The 23869-nt window shown below is 36.7% G+C and overlaps 1 protein-coding gene across 6 annotated transcripts in view; it reads right to left on the minus strand.

Moving 5' to 3' along the window:
- Window positions 1-23869, minus strand: part of LOC135204373 (arrestin homolog) — a 272295-nt gene that overhangs the window by 11179 nt on the left and 237247 nt on the right. For 4 of the 6 annotated variants that reach the window (XM_064234600.1, XM_064234598.1, XM_064234599.1 and 1 more), the window contains one exon: window positions 21138-21254. In XM_064234600.1, the coding sequence (XP_064090670.1) occupies window positions 21138-21254 (117 nt within the window). Of the gene's footprint in view, window positions 1-4360; window positions 4456-21137; window positions 21255-23869 lie in introns of all 6 variants that reach the window. The other 2 variants (XR_010312196.1, XR_010312197.1) reach the window with 1 other exon arrangement.

A 23869-nucleotide genomic window follows, 5' to 3' on the forward strand; every position in this document is an offset into this window, starting at 1 on the left:
CTCTCTCTCTCATCTCATCTCTCAAATAAAAGCAGTTCGATGTCAAGCGCACGTATCGGCGATGGTCTGTCAATACAGCTACGTCAGCGACTTCGCAATCTAGGAAAGATATAAATGGAAACATTTCAACTGATTCTTTTTTTTTATTATTATTATTTTTATTCCCTTTCTGCCAAAACCGAATTCAGTCGTGAGTGCAAAAGGCAAAACGCGAAACGAACCATTTAGCCTCGCGCAAACCTATATATATATACGGGGATTTATACCAAAAAAGTTTTTCACTTGTATGTGATATGCTATTTACTGCATCGTTACATTTGCCTAAACTTATGAAATTAAGTTGTTTTGCTGCTATGGGAAAGGAGCCTAGAATTAACTCGCGTTAGTGAGAAATGTCTATTTTCGTACGTCATAAAAGTTATTTAAACTAATATTTCTCATATCATTTATATTGGGCAGAAAAACTTTATTTAACGAAACTGAATTATTCCCAACGAAGCAAACAGATGGTTAACAAGCCAGCTGCTTTATGACAACAGTTATCCCTTTCACCAATTCCTTGAGAGTTTATCCTCATCCAAATGAACCTTACTCACTTTCGTCAGCCACTCAATTATGCTCTCACAACCGTTCCGCAGAATCTCGCTGATAATCCATCATACTCCTGGTATTCTTTTAAGCATAATTTCCCTCCTGACAGCCTCAGTTGTCTCATTATCAAATCTATATATTCTCTTCTACTCCTGCATCTTGCAGAATTGCCTCAGTCGCCCCTGACGAAGGATTACATCCTTATTAGGAAGCACCTTTCACTTTTGCATGTTCTGTACTAAAATTCGTTCTGTTATTAACCTTTACACCTGCATTTTCTTGCCATCAGTGCTTTTATTTTCCTCTCTGAAAAGTACTGTCATCCTTTCTCTCACTCTAATTCTCATTTCGTTTTTCGAAAGTGCAGTGGAACGCTTGCATCTGCTGTCCTTGATTTTAGCATCCCAGGTCCTGAACAGCATTGGTATCTCGGGTGAAACAGGATACAGGGATTTCTAAAATTAAGGATTTTTACCAAACTTAGAGAGCTGCTCTTCTTGAATAAAAACGATCCTGCACAATTTCTCGGTTTGGTATGCTCATTATAGTTATACTGTCAAGATCAAACTCTTCAACATATTAAGATTCCTTGGTAGGCATCTTGGGGTTTCACATTAATTTGCGACATTGGTTCTCAGGTCCATAAATTATTGATGCTGCATAATTTTTCTCAGGTCCATACATTGATGCTGCATAATTTTTCTCAGGTCCATACATTGATGCTGCATAATTTTTCTCAGGTCATACATTGATGCTGCATAATTTTTCCTCTAATACAATGACTAGTATTTCTCTTCCAACTGTCACTCTACTACTACTATTAGCCCTCAACTACTGTCACAATTTATTGGCTGTTACTCCTACTGTTAAAGTACATTAGAATATAATATATATATATATATAATATATATATATATATATATATATATATATATATATATATCTCAACGGGCAAAAGCACTGGCATTGCAAACTAAGATAAAGTTCGTTGAAATAGTAGGTCACCTCTTCCTGTGGGGACTTTCTAGGCTCGAGAAGCTGCCATTGTTGTGACTTCCATTGTCTCTACCAACAATAATGACACAGAAGAGGTAAAGCTCTTGCGTGTATGTGTGTGCGTGTGTGTGTCTGTGCGTGTGTGTGTCTATGTTTTTGGGGTGGTGGGGGGCCGCTTCAGATCTTACATTTGTGCTTGCGTGCTCTGCAAAACAAAGTTTCACTGTTCATTCATTTTCTTCTTTCGTTTTTCGCATACGTAGCAATTTTTTTTTTATCCCATCATTCTCTGCTATTTTGGATTCTGTTATTTCTCCAGTTGTCTGAGTGATTGTCTTCTTAAGAAAAAAATGTTAATCGGTCCAGTATTTTTCGTCCTTCTTTTATTTATTTTTCCAACAATGATTTGTTCTGTCTAATGACAACATCGTTAGATTTTGCTCTGACAATTAACAATTCCATCGTCTACCATTCATTTACATTTTTCCTAATACAGTAATTATATTTTCATCTCCTGTCCTCTAACTTCAGTTATTTTGGTGTTTTATAATATTATTTTCTTGCTTGTGAGCATTTTGTTTTAAATAAGTCAATTCCTGAATATATTCGTCTGCAATTCTTTTGTTTACTTAACTAGAATAGTCTCCTTATCTGAAAACAAATATGTTTTGCCTTAATTTCTCGGATAAAATCATCCCTCTCATAACAGTATATTTTCCTTTTAAAGTATCTGATGATTAAAGTAAACAAACTCACACTTTTAAAATTATTACTATGTAATCTCTATATCACACAGTTTCCTGGTTGACATTTGTATACTATTGTAAATGTATATATATATATATATATATATATATATATATATATATATATATATATATATATATATATATATATATATATATATATATATATATATATACGTATATATATATTAACTTATCACATACACAATTGTTCTATTCAGCAGTAAATTTACTAGAAGGCCCTCACTCAAAGTGGATGGTATCTAGCGGAGTTATTTATTACAAAAAAATTACAAGCTCTCAAGGACAGATGAGGACTGTTTGTCTTCGAAAGCTTGTAACTTTTATGAATAAAATACCTCCGCTAGGTACCATTCAGTTTGAATGAGATCCTTTTACTAAAATATTCATATATATATATATATATATATATATATATATATATATATATATATTTTGCTAGCCTGGTTAATTAAGCAATTTAACCTAGCAGCGGTTTCATGAACAAACACACACACCATGAGACCTTCCCAGGACAATGCAGCTGGTCCAGATCTTCTGAGAGGTCCCGCCGAAACTTTCCCCCTCATTAGTCATCGGTTTCCTTCTGGATTCTTGTTCCTCTTTACTTATTCCTTTTCTCGTGTGTCTTTCATAAAAAGATTATATATATATATATATATATATATGTATGTATTATATATATATATATATATATATATATATATATATATATATATATATATATATATATGCAGAAGCCAGGTACTATGTCGTACCTCTAAGTAAATGGGGATACAATCCACAAAAAGCTCTAATCCTATACAAGTACTATATATTTTAATCTACAAGAGGAGTTTACTTCATTGTGGATTGTATCCCCATATATATATATATATATATATATATATATATATATATATATATATATACCACCATATATATATATATATATACACACACATATATATATATATATATATATATATATATATATATATATATAACATATATATATCTGTAACGAGCTCGCTTTTGCATGTCTGTATGTATTTATGTATGTATTATGTATATGTAGAAATACGTTTGTATTAAATTGAACGGTTACTTTGGGTATATGAATATGTCGGTGTACTTTATTTTTCTGTCTGTGTAAGAGCACTCCTGAAAATATCATGTGGTACATATATAACAGAAAAGCAATTCATGAATATATAAATCAACTATGAATGAACATATGAATATATTGCTGCACTTTACTGCAAAATTCATAGGTAAAATGCCATGGTAGGAACACACTTCAGTTTAAATGCATCAAATATCTACGGCTGGTAACTATATATATCTTAAAGTTACATTTTCAGAGCTAATTTACGAAAGCAAATAACTGACAGTATGAATTCTTGCATATGCGAACCTGTGCATTTCAACTTTACTGAAATTTCGATATAAATCACGCATCTATTGAGCTGTTTAACTATATAACTATATACTTTAGCTAAGAAACGTTTCTCTTATTCAGGACAATGGCGCATCGTCTCATCATCTGCGCCATTTTTTTTTTTATTTCAAAAGTTAATATTTTGGTGACTGGAATGTATCTAGTGATGTGCCACTACATACGCATTAAGCAAGCATTACTGTATATCAGATGAGAGAGAGAGAGAGAGAGAGAGAGAGAGAGAGAGAGAGAGAGAGAGAGAGAGAGAGAGAGAGTTACTGAACTTGGCTGAGGAAGCGGAAGCATTATTTATCAATGTTGTCTGCGGAGAAATATTTGCCAAACTGGTGTGTGCAGATTCAAATATTTTTCTTCTTTTAATCTTTTCATTTCGTTTATCTAGTATATTTCTGAACGTTTGTTTGAAGATATAAAGCTGGATTACGTTGGTTTCCAATAAAAAAAAATCAACATATCATAGCTTTTTTTTTTTTCAGAAGTCTGAGAGGCAAATATTCCCCCGCGAGTGTTATAGGATTAGACTCGTCTACTGCACTAGAAATATCCTTTGATTGAATTCACTCACATGAAAGAAAGACAATGAATTTTTGGAGATGACAAAGATGTTTGGTAAAAGGGTGTGGCGTCGAGTTAGCAGGTGGACACTCGATTTCCGTTATTCTTGAAGAAAAGGCACAAGATTTATTAGTTAATGGCAATATAACATGAGGATTAAAAGTTCATAGTAATTAATTACAGTATTTATACGCAGACACACTCACACACACTCACATTTACATATGAATATATATATGGACAGTTATACTTACCATGGGCTTGTCCTAATTGTTTCCTGAGCTGTCACCAAAACATGGTATGATGTGATACAGTGTAACAGACGTGTAAATGCGAACAAAATAGTGGGGCATGATTATCATTATATTATTGTAGGTTTGGCTAATTGTTTTCCATATAATTAATCCACCACAAAATCTACCTTTGTGATTAAATTTAATGACAGATCATTCTCGAACGTAAAACTTTGGAGGAACAGAGACTCCTTAGGCTAGAAATAACTGTTTAGTAATTTCAGTACAACTTACAAAAGCCCTATACATTTAAAATTCCAATTTGAGGAAGTTTTATCGATTACGAACATAAGATTTAGTAGAAGAGAGAATTGAGGAGGAATCCAATCAGAACGCAGACGAGCGTTTGTTTACGATTCATTAGCCCCGGATGTTTCCCGAACATTGTATTTCTCATTCCCGAGCAATTAAGGATAACTAGTGGCCAATTTCTTAAAATGTGAGTGCATTTTGATTGATGTTCATAGAGATTTGTAATAATAATAAAGTTAGAGTGATTATGATTACACCACACTGATGTCAGCACAAATGGAATGAACTCTTTTCCACCCACACACATGCTAGCGTTATTAACTGCATATAAGCATTTGAAAGATAAGAATAAAAAAAAGCTGAAGATACTTCAAGTAAAAGTACGTGTCGACACCTGAAATAGCTTCAGAAAATGATAAAATATTTGAATTGCCATAATAGGAAACTTCCGTCCGAGATCTCTCTTTTTACACGAAGGCTTCTGTTCCTCCCGAAGGGAACAATGGAAGGGCCTAGGGGGAGGGAGTTTGTTAAAACTTGCTGTAAGCTCGCACCGTGTATAAACCTAGTGAATTGAGAATTTTGACTTTTATACGGCGATTTAAAGCTATAATTTACCCGCACAATGTTTGTCTGCAAGTTTTGTAAATAAATGAGTACTACGTATTTCATGATGTATGTATTCATATTTACAAACCATATCTATCTAACAGTATATTATATATATATATGTATATATATATATATATATATAAATATATATATAGATATATATATATATAGTGCGCGTGTGTGTAATCTCTGTATGTTTGTAGCTCGTGTGGCTGTCTTTACATACATATACATGCATGACATGTCATGTATGCATGAATACGCATATAATTGAAACTATACACACACAATATATGTGTTATGTTTGTAGCATGTGTAGCTATGTCATTACATACGTATACATGCATGTATATGAATGCATGCATACGCACGTACGTGAAACTGAAATTTCCATACCAGGTGGCAGCTGAAACTGATATCCCCATTTTCCCTGACCTCGACAGTTAGCGAAATGGGCCAAATTCACACACACACACACGCACACACACGACCTTTTCAGGCAGGAACAATCGACATTCTCGTCGTGATATAGAACTGGCCAGCGACAAATAAAGCTCAGAAAATCTACACCCGCAGTGACAGCGGAAATAGTTCGTAGCAGAAGCGTGACAGTCTACTATTTTGGCCGATGAAAATAAGAGATTCTGTGCTACTGTGTCAAAAAGAGATTGGGTGAGTTAGTGCTGAAAAGCGAGAAGCTGATTTTGGAGAACTGAGTTACGAATAACGGATGTTTTTTTTAATTAGGATGTAGTAGATGAAGCAGGGTTAGGTCAATGATGTCATGGATTAGGTTGGTTTTGGTAAGTTGGGTTATGTGCCATTTGGTATTTTTGGCGAATGGATAAGGGTGATTGCTCTCCATAAAAGTGTTTTACTAGAGGAAGGTATGAAATGAAGGAAGTAAGATGGAAAAATTATAAGACATTAAAGGAATATAACTGGTCGGATACAAAACCGTTAAATGATTTCATGCAAGGCGCATTAACCGGTCATCTATAATAATTCATCGAACGAAATTAGTGAGATGAGGAAGATAAGAGAATCAGTTTTTTTTATACTGTTGAACAGGAAGAAAATGGGGAATGAAAATTGATCTCTCCGTCTCTCTCGCATTTTGAAAACGTAGGGTTGATTACAGTATATTTTCCTTTAATTTTTCCAATCTGAACAATGAAATTAAATATTCTCTGCTTAAAAAATAAAAAGAAAGTAAAAGTTCGCCGACTGCACAACGCAATTATTTTCTCCCGCACGGAAACCAGAGTGGCGGAGCAGCCGGGGGGGGGGGGGGGGGGGGGGGGGGTGGTGTTGGTGGTGGTTTTGTTGCTTGGATCTCATGTCTTGCTTTTCTCCTATTGTTCGATCGGCAGCGAAACGAACTCGTACTTGGCCGTGTCAAAGGAAAGGAAGAGAAAAGATAACGGGGAGGGTGGGAGGTAGGGAGAGGCTGTCACAAATAAACCGCTCCCATGGACAATTCCATGAGCCTATCAGCTGTATACTGTCAGCCTGGCCCGGCCTCCTTGAATATGGATTTCTGACACATGCCTCGTGCCAGGTTTCGTAGAATTGCCTGAGAGAGAGAGAGAGAGAGAGAGAGAGAGAGAGAGAGAGAGAGAGAGAGAGTATACATGCAAAAAAAAAATATATTTTAAGGGAGTGGCTTTGTTGAATATTGATTTCTGACACATACCGAGCGAGGTGTCTCCGCAATTCGACAAAAACCACGAGAGAGAGAGACAGAGAGAGAGAGAGAGAGAGAGAGAGAGAGAGAGAGAGAGAGAGAGAGAGAGAGCCTAGTTAACGTAAAAAGCAGTGAATGTATCCCTGGTCGTCAGTCGTGTTTATATATATATATATATATATATATATATATATATATATATATATATATATATATATATATATATATATATATATAAAGATGGCCCCGTGGCATATATCTTTATTCATGGATTTATCACGTTCCTAACTTTCGTGATTCAGTTATATACATAATATACATATATATATATATATATATATATATATATATATATATATATATATATATATACACATATGAAGTCTTCAGGTTCACAGAGAGAAAGAGATGAATATTCTTCCACATCCAACCATGTAACGAAAGCCTCTCTATCTCCGGCCCATCTTGCTGCAACGCCATAAAAAACCTTCAATAACTAGCGCGTGAAAGCGTGAAAGGAAAAGAAAGCCGATTTCCCGAAATGGAGAGAGAGAGAGAGAGAGAGAGAGAGAGAGAGAGAGAGAGAGAGAGAGAGAGAGAGAGAGATCTTCCGAATTTTCTTTCCAAGGGAGCACCTTCGCTGATCAATACATCCACTGGAGAATTTCTTCAGTGTAATGACAGTGGACATAAAACGCTGTTATCGGTGAGGTACTATACCACTAAAGTTAACCTTTCTGTGTCTATTTTGTGAGCACCATCATCGGATTTGCCTTGGACCTCGTTCGTTTTCCGCAGTGGCTCTTTAGCATAAAGATAATGTTATTTAGATGTGATTCTTATACTATCCAGGGATTTCAAAGGAAGTGAAGCTTAAAAGCGTAATCAAAGGTTTCCTTTCTTTCTTTCTTTCTTCCTTGCCGGGTTATGTGAATTTTGAATGTGGTGGAATTAAGGATTTGGATGGTTTTGTTTCTGGAAGTAACCGACCGAATAGCATCAAATGTCAGTTAATCATAAATATATAAAAATTGATTTCAATATATTCACTAATGTATATGTGTATATATATACATATACATATACACACTCACATATAATTACATAAATATCCCTGCCTTACCCTGCAGTACCTGTAGTAGTTAGTCTACATATGGTGTGTCAAAGCTTAGGTAGAGAAGAGTATAGAACCAGCCTCTCTTGTAAGGTAGAAAGTGCTGGTTTTTCCTTCGTTGAAAATAAGGCTTTTGCTTGAAAGTATCTTAGCTTTGGTTGTTGGAGATTATGCATCTCATCCCATTCACGTGTTTTCTGTTGACCGACATAAAACTGTTGGTGCTGACTGCTGATAGTGTTATTAGTGGAGCTTCTCTAACATGTCTAGAGTACCACAGGGTATGTGCGTTGACCTATGCTGTTTTTACTCTTTATTTGTTCTTTACATAAGACAGAACAGCGTACTAGACCACACAACTCTTGTGTACTTCCAAGACAGAACCTTTATTGACTGATCAGTTTCGTAATATGTCCCCATTCAATGATTTATTGTATACAGGTACCACAGATACCAATCATTCGAAATATTTGACGATACGCTTTCTCATCTTGCGCTTCAAGCTTTCCCTTCGCAAAAACTTACATATAAAATGACCTAATGCTGTTAGCCAGCAACGTAGGGGTCAGCAATGTAGAGTGTCCCTTAAACAACATGAACAAAGTATAGTAGCGCAACACTTCCGCGTGTCCCTCGAGCAGCAAAACAAAATGTGGCGTTTTGTCTTCCAGGGTAGGAGCAAGATCGTAACGCCGACATGACAACGCGGGGAAAAAATGAGATAAAAGACACATAGCTGCCACATTAAGCGATGGTATGGCGTACATTAGGGCACAGTGCCGCAATGAATTAAAGATTAGGCTGGGTTCTCTCTCTCTCTCTCTCTCTCTCTCTCTCTCTCTGAATTAATTCAGTCCTCCTGGATTAAGGTAAAAAATGAGCCCCAAAAAATCAATAAACAGTAAATAAAAACGATCTGCAATGGATATGTGCGTTATCATACACTATGAAGAGAGAGAGAGAGAGAGAGAGAGAGAGAGAGAGAGAGAGAGAGAGATGACGTTTATGTCTACATAACTATATAGTTATATATATATAGTATAATAATATTATTATTTTATATATATATATAACTAATATATATAATACTATAGTATGAAGACAGAGAGAGAAGAGAAGACTGAGAGAGAGAGAGGAGAGAGAAGAGAGAGAGAGAGAGAGACACTTAATATTAAAATATAATCAATAAATCTACTGCCATCACTGTCCAACATCTTGTTATCTAATATTTCGTGATGGTGTTCCAAAGGAATACATTTAATATTTGTACAACATTCTGTCGGGAATAAAGCCCTCAGGATGGTGCTTTTGCTGAAAGATGATAGTTACTTCTGATGGCAGAACATAAAAGCAAAGAAAGCACTTCCTAATTATTCTTCTAACACACATACTACATTAAAAGACAACACCAGTTTACAAGCAAATATGACAAAATACTGCCTTGTTGACAAGAACAAATATCAGACACTATCACAACATCGACATCAACTTCGGCTTACTTAAAAGAAATAAGAATAAAAAGCCAATAGAGCTCGGTAATCTGGATTATATACACTAGGTTAGACAAATACTCGGACGGACAACATTAAGAAGATCTGACAAGTCATTACAGCTGAAAGTCGTCACAAGACACGCAATACAGTGATAAGATACACACACATATATATGTATATACTCGTGTGTATATATATATATATATATATATATATATATATATATATATATATATATATATACGTATGTATATATATACATATATATGATATATATAGATATATACATATATATATATATATATATATATATATATTATATATCTATATATCTATATATACATATATATATAGTATATATTTATACATACATATATATATATATATATATATATATATATATATGCAGAGAGAGAGAGCGAGAGGAGAAGAAGAAGAGAGAGAGAGAGAGAGCAGAGAGAGAGGAGGCCGAGAGGGAGATGAGAGATGAGGAGAGAGAGGGAGGAGGAGGAGCTGAGAGAGGAGAGAGAGAGATGAATTTAGGAGGGAACGAAGGAGAATCGAGAGACGAGAGAGAGAGAAGAGAAGAAAGAGCAGCTAATACGATTTCGCAACAGACGAAAGGCTCGAGCTGTAAAAAGCGAATCCATATTTTCTATCGACAGAAAGAAATGAGATACGGAGCACATCACAGAATTCATGATAACGCAACAGAAGATAAAGAGATGCAAAGAAAAGACGGAGAGTGAGGAATGGAAAGGAATGGAATGGAGATGATCTGAAATCAGACAAAAGACAACCCAGCGAAACTAAAACGAAATAAAAACAAATGAAAAATGTGAATCATGGGAAAGCACACTAAAAACGAGGATTAATATAATAATCGGCTTGAGCATCAGCACGCATTCGAACACACAGACAAAACGTAGACAGGAAAAGGAAGAGAACTGAGGCTAAAGAACAAACAGAGAAACAAACAAAACAAGGACAGAATGACGTCACGAAAAAACAAGAGAACTCATAGAAGGTTGTGGGGGAACACCGACCGAGGCACAGTCTGCAGAGTCGAAGGCATCGAGAGACCACGGCTGGGCCGCTCTCCCTCTCTTTGCTCCTCCTCCTCCTCCTCCGGGGCGAGGTTCCTTCCTCTTGGATTTCCTCCGAAGGGGGTCCCTCGGCTTGGAACCTACTCCGTGCTTCTCGAGAGGGGCCGGCAACAACCCCCGAGGAAGTGGCAGGTTGCTGGGTGGGGTCGGGGGACATGCGAGGGCTGAGCGACTGCGCGCCCCCAAGAGAGGTCAGGGTGGAAATGTTGGGAGATGGGCGTCAGTCATCAGGGTTTAAATTCCTTAGTTTCTAATTCTGGGATTTTTTTTTTTTTTTTTTTTTTTTTTTTTTTATTCAAAGGTACCAGGGAACTCTTAAGGAAACAGTAGTTAATGCATTTAGAAAATTTTATTCACATGTTAATGATTAAACAGGACTTACGATTTGGGTGTATTTCTCCACTTAAGACATATATGATATTCCCACCTATAAATCTATGGGCTATGAAGGAGCTCTATGAACCTCCGTTTCTAGAGTGCTCTAATTGCTACCTAATATTCTAAAAATAAAATAGGATTTGATTCTGTGCTGTGCGAAAGGTGTCCTCAGAGGCCACGACTATTTAAATTACGTCTCTTCTGAATTATCTGTATTCACACATCTTTATTCACATGGATGTAATCGTTAGGAAATATACGAAGAAAAGACACATATATATACAATCAGTCCACGATGACGAACAGACGAGAACTTGGTGAAGTGAATGACGCAGACGGTGTGAGAAAAGTCAAGAGTTTCCCAAAGGAAGAAGAAAGGAAACATTTTTCCTTAGGCTTTACAGCTGCTAAGTAGAGTGAGAGAGAGAGAGATAGACACTTCATTTCATGCGACGGTCAAGCAAATGGGAAGAATGGACAGTGCAGATCCGAGATATTCATTTATTTTATTTTTAATCGCGTGTTAGATTTTTTTTTCTTAACTTCATTGGTATATATGTCCTCTTTCCGTACACAGCTAAGAAAAATTTCTTGAGAAGGGCATCATTTGTTACCTAGTTAATCCTTGGGTATGACTGATGGGACACTTATAAGAGTTTTTAATCCACTTTTGAAGAAAAGGGAATATTTGTAGGTCCACAGTGAAGGTAGGGGCGGGGGGTGGGTGAGAGCGGGTTAGCTTAATGATATCCATTTTATATATTAAAAGGAGGAAATATATATACCATAGACTATTGAAAGTCAATAACAAATTCTTAAAATTGCCTTAAGAGATTTCCAGTCATGCAGAGCATATAGAGTAGACCAATCAACAGATAAATGTGAATCACATACGATATAGACACGCAGTTAGATGTATATAGAAGAAACAAAGCACGTGGGAATCTCTCCTCACGTAACACTTAAAAGCAGATACGATCTCTGTCTCTCTCATAGCTGCAGCCAAATTAGTCGGCAGGATTATTTAAGAGAACGTCTTCTTCTTCCAAGGGATGATTCTGTGACTCAAAAGACACGTAAAGCTCTCTGGAGACAGAATAATGACTAGTGTGTGTGCAGAATGACGACAGACATCAAAACACTTTTATTTTTTTTTGCTTTTAGCTGAAGACGCATCACAACATTGATTGTGCTCTTGCTAAGACTGATCATGGTGCCTTGTGAACATTTAGCCAGATGCAGTGATGTGTTATTCTGTACTTTTGTTGTTCGCATACATATCTACAGGCTTTTTTACATTTTATTATACACTCAGACAGGTATATATATGTACATATATATATACATTATATATATATACATACATACATACACACACACACACACACACACACACACATATATATATGATATATATATATATATATATATATATATATATATATATGTGTGTGTGTGTGTGTGTGTGTGTGTGTGTGTATATATATTTACCAGCGCGGTACCTGTGACATTTATACACATAAATATCAAGTAGTCAAGTGAAATACATATATATATATATATATATATGTATATTATATATATTATATTATAAATATATATATATATATATATTATATATATATATATAATATATATATATATATATATGTGATTTTAAACATGCCGGGTGTTTGTGTATATCAAAATTTCATGTATTCAGTGCAGATGCAGACGTACAGTTATTTGTCAACTGATTATATATATATCGGTTATCATTTGACGAACAATTTTAGATATCTACTATAAACACACGAATCTTTTAATATACACAAACACCCCTATCGTTTTCCATATTTATTTTTAAAATATTTTCTTTCACAACAACGCCAACATTTCGATGGGAGAAATACTCGAGTTTAAATGACCATCTGTTATTTCTGAAGCGTTTTTTTTTAATAAGAACTTGCAGTATTGACTTAGATACGAAAAATCGATGGGTTAAAGCGACCATTTCAGATACAGAATAACAGTCGGGACGAACGAACTTGAAATGCAGACATAAAAACAAAAAATAAAATAAAAAAGGAATTGCTGATATATGGGAATGGTCAATGATAATGCAAACGCCAGGAACTAATAACGTCGGCTCAATCCGTAACTCAGCTGGAGTTCCTCATATGTATATTTCTGGAAGCTCATTCAAAATTCAACAATAGAAGTTGTACGTCCCTCGAGATCTTCGATATTCGAAGCCATTCTACGTAGGTGGGTGGTAAGGCAAAAAAATGAGAACAGCAGATGGGAAAATACACTTTTCTTCAGTGGTGGCGAATAGTCATTGTCATGTTTATAATATAATCATCGCCATTTCATTTGTACTTGCATCAGTAAGTTGAGAGAGGTTGCATAAAAGTCCCTGTCTCGTCAGGATTATGCCGCTCAGCACTGGTCATTTATCATAGGTCACCTGTCATCCTTGGAGAAGATAGTCCGTCATGGGTTCCTTAACTTGTGCTTCCTTTGTTGGAGGCTAAAAAGTTCCTAGTTCCCAGCAACAGACACTCTCATTCTTTCTGGTTCTCCTCTCAGGTAGTGTGGGAGGACCTTGCTTGGTGGTTGGATGACAGGAACCACACAAGAGAAGTGCCTCTTGGCTTTCTTTCTCCAGAGATGCTTGTTCTCAGATGCACCTTTACATGGACATGGGAAGTTTTTAGAATTCATTTTTATTAATCAATCAATGAAATCTGAAATTTAGACCAAACTCCGAACACTGGGACCTTTGAGGTCATTTATCGATGAGAGGGAAGTTAGAGTAGAAAGGTTTGAAAGGTGTAGAATGAGGAAAACCTCAAAGCATTTACACTATGAAACTATTTTTAGCAGAGGGTGGACAGTAAGAGGGTAGAAAAAGAATATGAACCGAGGTATAGTAAACTAAATGAATAGGGGTTGCGCCTATTCTTCGTGAATGTCATTCAAGTTCTCGCCGCCTTATTGCCTCACAGAGATTCAACCTTCTCCCATAGCGTTGGTCCCCAGCCGCCTACTTTCCCTCGATCGATTTGTCCTTCGTCATCCTTAATGAACTTCAGTTTTCCGCGAAAGTTGAACAAAAGTTGTTTATAACTTATAACCTGCTTAAGGACTCTTGGGGAAAAGGATTGAAAGCTTGGGTCCTTCCCTTGGGCACGCTGGTTTCACATTGTTTCGTTGGTTTATTGAAATGCTTCGATCTTTTCCTTTGCAAATTTGTTTCTGCTTTTTATATTGAGATAAATGAGCATTTTGGGGAAACCCTTGCTCTAATAAGTTTAATAATAATAATAATAATAATAATAATAATAATAATAAATAATAATAATATTTACATATTGGGTGAAAGTTACGATGATCAGGCACAAGCATGCGACCTAATCATGCGAGCACCTGCATGCTTATCTTTAAAAGCCAAGTATCCCGATATTAATAACATGTCATGAGCTGCATGTTGGAATGAGCTATTCACATTACTTTTTTTTACCGGTGGTTTTAAATCCCACACATTATCTATCTTAAATGTCAGGTACGTATAGGGAATCATGAAAGCTCTTTTACTCTCAATTTAACCACCACTTTTTTTCAAAAATGAACTGATACAAATCAAAATAACTTAGAATATGATGCAATGGGAACTTTTCCCGAGTGACAAAGATCTCCCTCTTAAAAAAAAAATTAAGTCGCATTTTCTAGCCACGTAAAAAAAAAATCCAATCCTTCGGGCCAGCCCTAGGAGAGCTGTTAATCAGCTCAGTGGTCTGGTTAAACTAAGATATACTTAATTCATAAAATACTGAGAACACAAGGGAGGAGAAGGAATTCCTAAGTTCATAATGTGCACACATGGGCCACTAACTTACTGAATAAGCATCCATGAGCGTAATGTCCGTAAACAAACCCCAGTCAGTAAGTCGGATACGTAATATTCTTATAATGGGTGCCGGTAACAAAGGGAACCCGGAGGTGTTTCGAGAAAAATCAGGGTGGCCCTGTTTGCTTTAAAGAATCCAAAAGTCCACAACAGGCCAATTACCCCCTTTCATTCCCCATACCATTTTATATTATATATATATTATATATAATATGATATATATATATATATATATATATATTATGATATATATATGTATATATTATATATATATATATATATATATATTATATATATATTATATATATATATAACCACGAACGAACTTTCAACCTGAAAACCAGTCAAGTTAACATTGGATTCGTTAACAAGTATTCTTTTGGTGCCTTTAAGGACTGCATGCCATTTAGCAAGTTACTCTGCAAACTCATATCATTGACCTTTTGCATGTGCGGTATCATTTTATAATAATGCTTATGATAACGACATATTCATATAGGGATGTGCTCTCTGCATCATATATAATATGTACACGATTACTCATATTTATTATACGATAAACATATTTGTGAGGAAACGTCTCGCTGCATCTGAGATATTCATACAACGTCAATATGCAGATATAATATTTCAAAATGAAGAAGTAAATTTTTATATAAGTGTAGGTGAGACTCTGGGTTTCCATGGCTAAGGTGAAAGGTGAGGAATAATAATCTTGATAGTAGAAATAATAACGCAACTCCGTTTATTCAAGTCAACAACAGATACATACACATATAATATGCTTCTTTACACACACACACACACACACACACACACTAAAAGGTTCTACAGCAGTTGGTTTTGCCTGTGATGAAGACTTCTCTCTCTCTCTCTCTCTCTCTCTCTCTCTCTCTCGGCCAGCCGCAACCCCCCCTCCTCCACAACCACCACCCACTGAGCCACTCACCTCTGTCTTGACAGTGCAGCATATGCTTACACGTTGGTATGTTAGATTAACTTCTTTATTTTACCTCCCCCCGAGAGATGAAAAGGGAAAACATTTCCCACATTTCATCGTTCTGATATTTTTAAAGCAACCATTGCTTTTAATTCCTTCGCAGTCGTTTGATCTCAATTCGGAGTCCTAAAAGGATCTCTTGATTGAAATTTGAGACATTCAAGACTTCTCTCCGGATGCTGTCGATTTTTGTAATTGTTTTGATGTTCCTTGAATTCCTTCATATGGAAAATTTGGGGTCCCTGCTTTGCATAAGAATGCCAATTATAGTTGAGTTGTATGTATTCATTATTAACAGCCATCGTATATATATATATATATATATATATATATATATATATATATATATATGTATATATATATATGTGTGTGTGTGCGTGCGTGTTGATTGAGAAAGTCAAAAGTAAAGATAATTCTAACTTAATTATATTCGTGTTGTAATGATATTCGATGTCTCTAGATTACCCGTTATCGAAAACAAAACCTAAGTTAGACGTCTTGTATTCATGAGCAGCTGGCTGAGCGCACTCCTATAACTCTTAAGACATTTCTAATATTCAAGTAAAATATACAATATCCCTTCAGTCCAATAATAAACCTTCAGAAAATAACATAAACTGAGTACGTCTGTGTCAGAATGAACGGAACTTTAGCCCCGATAATTGACAGCCAAGACAATACGAACCGTTACTCTGGGGAATCGTTGCTAGTAGAGTTTTCCCTCTGGCTAAAATACACACGAAGCAAATAACACGTTTATTTACTGAACCTTTTTCTCGCCTCGCAATCCTTTTTCAAACTTCTAACTTTCGCCTGACCTTGCAGGCATCTTTTATCTTATTGCTTGGGGCATAACACACAAAGGAAATGATAGTTTGATGTCGCTTGTGATGTTATTGCATTCTTTTGCGCCCAGGAATTTTACGCGACTTATAAACTTTCTGACATTTTTCATATTGTTTCTCTTCTGCACAGTTCGTAAGGGGAAATATTTGTGTTCATCAATCCGGTGATGTGGATGTTCCGTTCTTTGTGGATCGAAGCTTCTCGTCAGAATTTAACTTTATAACATAAACATTGAGACGTTGTCCAAACATCCTAACAGCTGCAAGAGTGACGTCTTCCGTTCCCTTTCGACATCAATATGCGCCGGTCATATTTTGTTTCGATAACTCCACGTAAGTTTAGTTTGTCGTCACATCCGCCTGACAGTCGTTCAAGTATGATAACTTTCCCCTCTTGTAACCTCTTTTAAGTTCTCCTGTGACACTCTCCTGTGCGGCAGAGAAACGTACTCTGGTGATTCTTGCATGATTACGGCAGTTGAAATTCCATTCATATTTATTTCGATCCCATTAGTCAGAGACGCATCCCGGAATGCGAATTCTCTCTCTCTCTCTCTCTCTCTCTCTCTCTCTCTCTCTCTCTCTCTCTCTCTCTCTCTCTCTCTCTCTCTCTCTCTCTCTCTCTCTCTCTCTCCGCGATTCTGTCAAGAGTCAGCGGAATGTCACACCCCTTTCCAACTCGCGTATTCCACATCAGTTGTTCATAACGCCGAGTGATTTATCATCCTGAGTACCGAAGTGCGGAAGCGTCTCCGAATGCGTTTCCCGCGAGAATGATTTTGGTTAATATCCTTCCCGCCCGTGAGTTTTTCGTCTTTGAAGGACTCCGGCTGCCTTCGTATCACGCCCCAGAGAGATGGAGATGTAAATAAATGGAGAGACTTCCTGTTATTTCAGCATTATCGTGGCATACATAACTTTGTTGATATGTGTAGGTTTTAGTATTGTTGTCTTTGAAATGATAATCAACATCGGTGTAAAAAAGACTATTTCTTAACTAGAGCACTGCCAAGAGGAAAGAAAATAAGGACTGATTTTCTCTCCTTAAACGATAACAATGGCATTTCTGTAAATCTGAAAGTTATAATACGATTTCTGAGGAACGGTAACTGGGAAGAGATCAGCGGTTAAAAACAGACGTGATGGAATATAGAAATAAAAAAAAACGAAGCTTCCGTTTCAAAGTAACGAATATAAAGAAATAAAATGACAATAATTTCAGGAACGTATTGCATCTCAGTGAGGTGAAGTCATCACAGGGACTTAAAATTGTAGATAACAGGGTTATATTGGCCTGTTTTGATTACATCTTTTCCGGGAAAAGATACGTTGAGTTAAATGTCTTGCTTATCGTCTTTGCATTACTTAACTTTGTTTAATATACATTTATCTGGTTTTGCAGACTTCTTTATTTCGTCATACATTCATTGAAAGCAGAAAGTCAAATTCCTGCGGTTTGCGTGGATGAATATGCAATGCTTGTTGTATTTTTATTTCCTTAACGACAACGTACACCCACGGGTATCGGTAAGCTTTGTTTTGTTTTTCAAACATCCTTAAAACAACTTCCATTGTTTCCCTTTGTCTCAATTTAACAGCCCACTCTAACTTCCATCACAGTTAGTTGAACAGTGACATTGTCCTTCGTACATTCACAAACTTGTTCGGCTGCGAGAGTCCTTGTAAGCACAAGTTTGTCCACAAACTCATTTACACACACATATATACATACAAATACATACATATATATTTATATGTATGTATATATAATATATATATCTACATATTTATGAATACATACATATTTATATGCGCGTGGGAATGCGTGTCTATGGCCCTTGTAAATAACTCGGCGAGGAATAAAAAGGTAACTCGGGTAGGTTTCCTATATTATAGATAATTATATTCTCCGACTCATTCATGCTTTCTGTATTTCATTCTCGGCCTAGCTGCTCGCGCATCGAATTTCAGCGCGTAACAACTACCCGAATCGTTCGTTACAGCACGTTAAGGGAAAAGAAAGCCCTTCGCTGGCTTACTTGACGTTCGCAAAGGAATCAGAGACGACGAGGAAGACGAATTAGAAGCAGGTGCAAAAAACAGGCGAAAGCGTGACAATCGAGTGAAAATCAAAGAAGGTTTGGATCTCGATAGCAAAGTTGTGAGGCTGCGGAGACGGCAGCTCGAAGAAAGTATTATAGTCTCTCCTTAGATAGCAGAGATGTGCTAAAGGAAATAACATGATGCCCAAGATGCTTGTTTTTAGACAGAAGTGTACACAAGGCCTACAATGAAAGTGTGCACGCAGAGCTTAACATTAAATAACAATGTTCACACATTCAACACAAAGCTAACACAAGACATGATTGTTTACAAAGCCAGTGGTAAACAGTGCTAATATGAGATATGTATGAGTCAACCTGAAAATAATATTAACTGCAAGTGCAAGCAAGATAGTACACAATGAAAAACTATGGTTGGAGTGACCACAAAGCTAACATTAGACAACACTATACACGAAGTAACGATTGTGCAAGTACACACAACTCTAGCATTAACAAGACTGCACACAAATCAAACAGTCGGGTGAGGGTGCACGAGAACCAACTAACATCAGACAAGATTGCAAAGAAAAAAAAACAACACTGGTTGAATATACATATAGCTGGCTAATTAGACATGCACGAGGAGGGAGAGAGATCACGGAAGAAGAAGAAGAAGAAGAAGAAGAAGAAGAAGAAGAAGAAGAAGAAGAAGAAGAGAGAGAGAGAGAGAAGAGAGAGAGAGAGAGAGAGAGGGGAAGAAGTAGGAGAGATCAGGGAAGAATATGAGAGGACGAAGAAGATGAAGCAGAAGAAGAGAGAGATATATCAAGGACGAATAAGAAGAGAGATAAACTAAGAAGAAGAAGAAGAAGAAGAAGAAGAAGAAGAAGAAGAAGAGAGAGAGAGAGAGAGAGAGAGAGAGAGAGAGAGAGAGAGAGAAATCACGGAAGAAGAAGAAGAAAGAAAACAACTTATTTTCCTTTCTAACCTCAGGCAACAAAGAAGGGAGATCAAGGAAGAAGAAGAAAGAAGGAGAAGAGAGAGACAGATCACGGAAGAAGAAGAAGAAGAGAGAGAGACGGATCACGGAAGAAGAAGAAGAAGAAGAAGAAGAAGAAGAAGAAGACCATAGAAGAATAAGAGAGAGAGAGAGACGGATCACGGAAGAAGAAGAAGAAGAAGACCATAGAAGAAGAAGAGAGACAGATTACGGAAGAAGAAGGGGAGAGAGAGAGGAGAGAGATCATGAGGAAGAAGAAGAAAAAGAAAGAAGGAGAAGAGAGAGACAGCTTACGGAAGAAGAAGAAGAGAGAGACGGATCACGGAAGAAGAAGAAGAAGAATGAGAAGACCATAGAAGAAGGAGAAGAGAGACAGATTACGGAAGAAGAAGGAGAGAGAGAGAGGGAGAGAGATCATGAGGAAGAAGAAAAAGAAAGAAGGAGAAGAGAGAGACAGAAGAAGAAAAAGAAGAAGAAGAAGAGAGAGAGACGGATCACAGAAGAATGAAGAAGAATGAGAAGACCATAGAAATGAGAAGGAACAGATTACGGAAGAAGAAGGGGAGAGAGAGAGGGAGAGAGATCATGAGGAAGAAGAAAAAGAAAGAAGGCGAAGAGAGAGACAGATTACGGAAGAAGAAGAAGAAGAAGAAGAAGAAGAAGAAGAAGAAGAAGATGAAGAAGAGGAAGAAGAAGAAGAAAAATGAAAAGACCATAGAAGAAGAAGAGAGACAGATTACGGAAGAAGAAGGGGAGAGAGAGAGGGAGAGAAATCATGATGAAGAAGAAGAAAAAGAAAGAAGGAGAAGGTAGAGACAGATTACGGAAGAAGAAAAAGAAGAAGAAGAGAGAGACGGATCACGAAAGAAGAAGAAGAAGAAGAAGAAAAATGAAAAGACCATAGAAGAAGAAGAGAGAGAGATTACGGAAGAAGAAGAAGGGGGGAGAGAGAGGGAGAGAGATCATGGGGAAGAAGAAGAAAAAGAAAGAAGGAGAAGAGAGAGACAGATTCCGGAAGAAGAAGAAGAAGAAGAAAGAAAGAAAGTGAACCACCAATGCTTGTGTCTCACCTCAGGCAACAGTGTGGTGGCAGGGGTTTCAGTCTCGCCCAGCGCCTTTCGGTGCATGATCTTGAAGGGGACCTTGACGCTCACTTCTCCTCCGATGGCACTGGTGAAGAGCTTTACCTGGCGAAGAGAGAAAGAGGGAAAAAAAGGTGAAAAAAGTAAAAAAAGGTAAATAAAAAGTCATAATCTTCAATAAGGGGAACTTATTTGCGGCAGGAAAAAAAAGACGAGGTTTGACGAAGGAAAACCTTAATTTTGACCTAGGCAGACCTGGGTCACTCATGGAGGACTATTCACAGGTGGTGGGTGAGTAGTCCTCCATGAGTGACCCAGGTCTGCCCTTCGGTCAAAAAAGGCCATTATCTTGAGTAACAGGAACTTATTTGCGGCTGGAAAAAAAAGCCATTGTCTTAAGTAACAGGACCTTATTTGCAATAGAAAAAAAGGCCATTATCTTGAGTAGCAGGAACATATTTGTGGCAGGAAAAAAGGCCATTATCTTAAGTAGCAGGAACATATTTGTGGCAGGAAAAAAGCCATTATCTTAAGTAACAGGAACTTATTTGCGGCATGGAAAAAAGCCGTTATCTTAAGTAAGGGGAACTCATTTACGGCAGGAGAAAAAAGCTATTATCTTAAGTAACAGGAACTTATTTGCGGCAGGAAAAAAAAGTCATTATCTTAAGTAACAGGAACTTATTTGCGGCTGGAAAAAAGCCATTATCTTAAGTAATAGGAACGTATTTGCGGCAGGAAAAAAACATTATCTTAAGTAACAGGAACTTATTTGCGGCAGGAAAACAGAGCCTTATTTGCGGATGGAAATAAAGGCTATTATCTTAAGTAAAAAGGAACTTATTTGCGGCTGGAAAAAACCATTAGCTTAAGTAATAGGAACTTATTTGCGGCAAGAAAAAAACCCATTATCTTAAGTAACAGTAACTTAATTGCGGCAAGGAAAAAAGAAATAAATAATCTTAAATAACAGGAACTTATTTGCGGCAGGGAAAAAAAAACGTTATCTTAAGTAATGGGAACTTACTTGCGGCAGGAAAAAAAAGCCATTATCTTAAGTAAAAGGAACTTATTTGCGGCAGAAAAAAAACCATTATCTTAAGTAAAAGGAACTTATATGCGGCAGGAAAAAAGCCATTATCACAAGTAACAGGAACTTATTTGCGGAAATTAGACGGAGAGAAAAAGAAATGGTGAAAGTCATAACCTTAAATTACGGGAACTTATTTGCGGAAATTAAACCGAAAGAAAAAGAAAATAACAGGAAATAGATGTTTATAAAGCCCTTATCAAAGGTTATTAAACGCAAAGTCGATCATAATATGATAAGCTTACGTCATCAGGGAGAAAAAATATCATGTGTAATATCCAACGAGTGGAAAATAAAAATAATGGAATATTTGATATAAGGAGAACATCATTTTCTGTAGTAACCTCCCAGGCACCGTTTTTTCTGGAAAAAAAAATATAAATAATTATCTCCCAGACCAAAGGCATCGCGCCACAAGGAAGACATTAACATATCCAAAGAAAGATATCAAATATCAAATACTATTTAATGCCAAAGATCTCCACTTTTGCATTTCTCTAGCTTGATACGAACTCTTCTCAAGAAGGCAAGTTTCGAAAAGAATTGATCTTCCTACTGGTATATTAATTCATAATGAAGACAAGAACTTCCCCTCTCGCCTTTGCGACGGGCATGTAATGTTAGTGCGTATTACTCTTAATGTTAGTGCGAGTTTCTCGCTGCTCAATGTCAATTTTTACACATATTAGCCAACTAAAGCGACGGAGCCTTTCAGAGAAAAATGAAAAATGCACAATGACCGGATCATATTGAATTAATCATAGGATCAATGTATTCTCAAGAATAAATAGAGAAATACCGGATTGATATTGCCTTACATTATTTAAGAGTTGATGCTCTACCAAACCTGGGCTCTCCCTTTTGCCTGTCAGTTTTCATACACTGGCATGGACTGAGCGACCCGTGAAAGAGCAGAAAAACAGGTAGACCATGAATGTTTTTCTGCTGAAACTAAAATCCTGCTCACTGTGAAATATTTCCAGGAACGAGAGCTTAGTCGCTATGAATATGCTGGAGTTTTCGCCTACATTCAACGGAGAGATTGGAGGGCAAATTGGTGTTCATAATCCTCTTAAAACAAGGTGTGTCTATATATATATATATATATATAATTTATTATAACATATATGTCCATAACCTATCTTACTTCGCCACATTTTGTATGATGGCTACCGTAATTTCCGTTGATATATACGGCTTACCTATTATTCTGATTTTTATGGGCCCATAAATCCGGGGTCAACGGACCTAAATATTTTACCAAGTAAGGAAATTAAGGCTGGTTGTTTTCCAAAAGGGAAACACGAAATAAGAATCGATACAGTTCTGAAAGGATATAGCCCAAAACAGTTCACAATTCATCGTCTACACAATTCAGGTTCGCGGAGACTGCTAAGCTAATCCTCCGGTATTCGACCGGGAAATAATGCTAAGGTTTTGTCGAAACACGCCGCGGATTAGTTTCCGAATCCATCACAGAGCGATTTTCCCGAATCGGACAAAGGAAAAGTTCTCAGACTGCGATTGGTATGACTGCTCCTGAAATGGTGGTGGAAGGAGGGGGGGGGGGGGGGGGGGTGGGGGGGGGGGTTGCTGTGTCGCTACTTGTGCACATTCGAAGATTCGGTTA

This window comes from Macrobrachium nipponense, chromosome 44, assembly GCF_015104395.2.
Source record: "Macrobrachium nipponense isolate FS-2020 chromosome 44, ASM1510439v2, whole genome shotgun sequence".
Classification (NCBI taxonomy): domain Eukaryota; kingdom Metazoa; phylum Arthropoda; class Malacostraca; order Decapoda; family Palaemonidae; genus Macrobrachium; species Macrobrachium nipponense.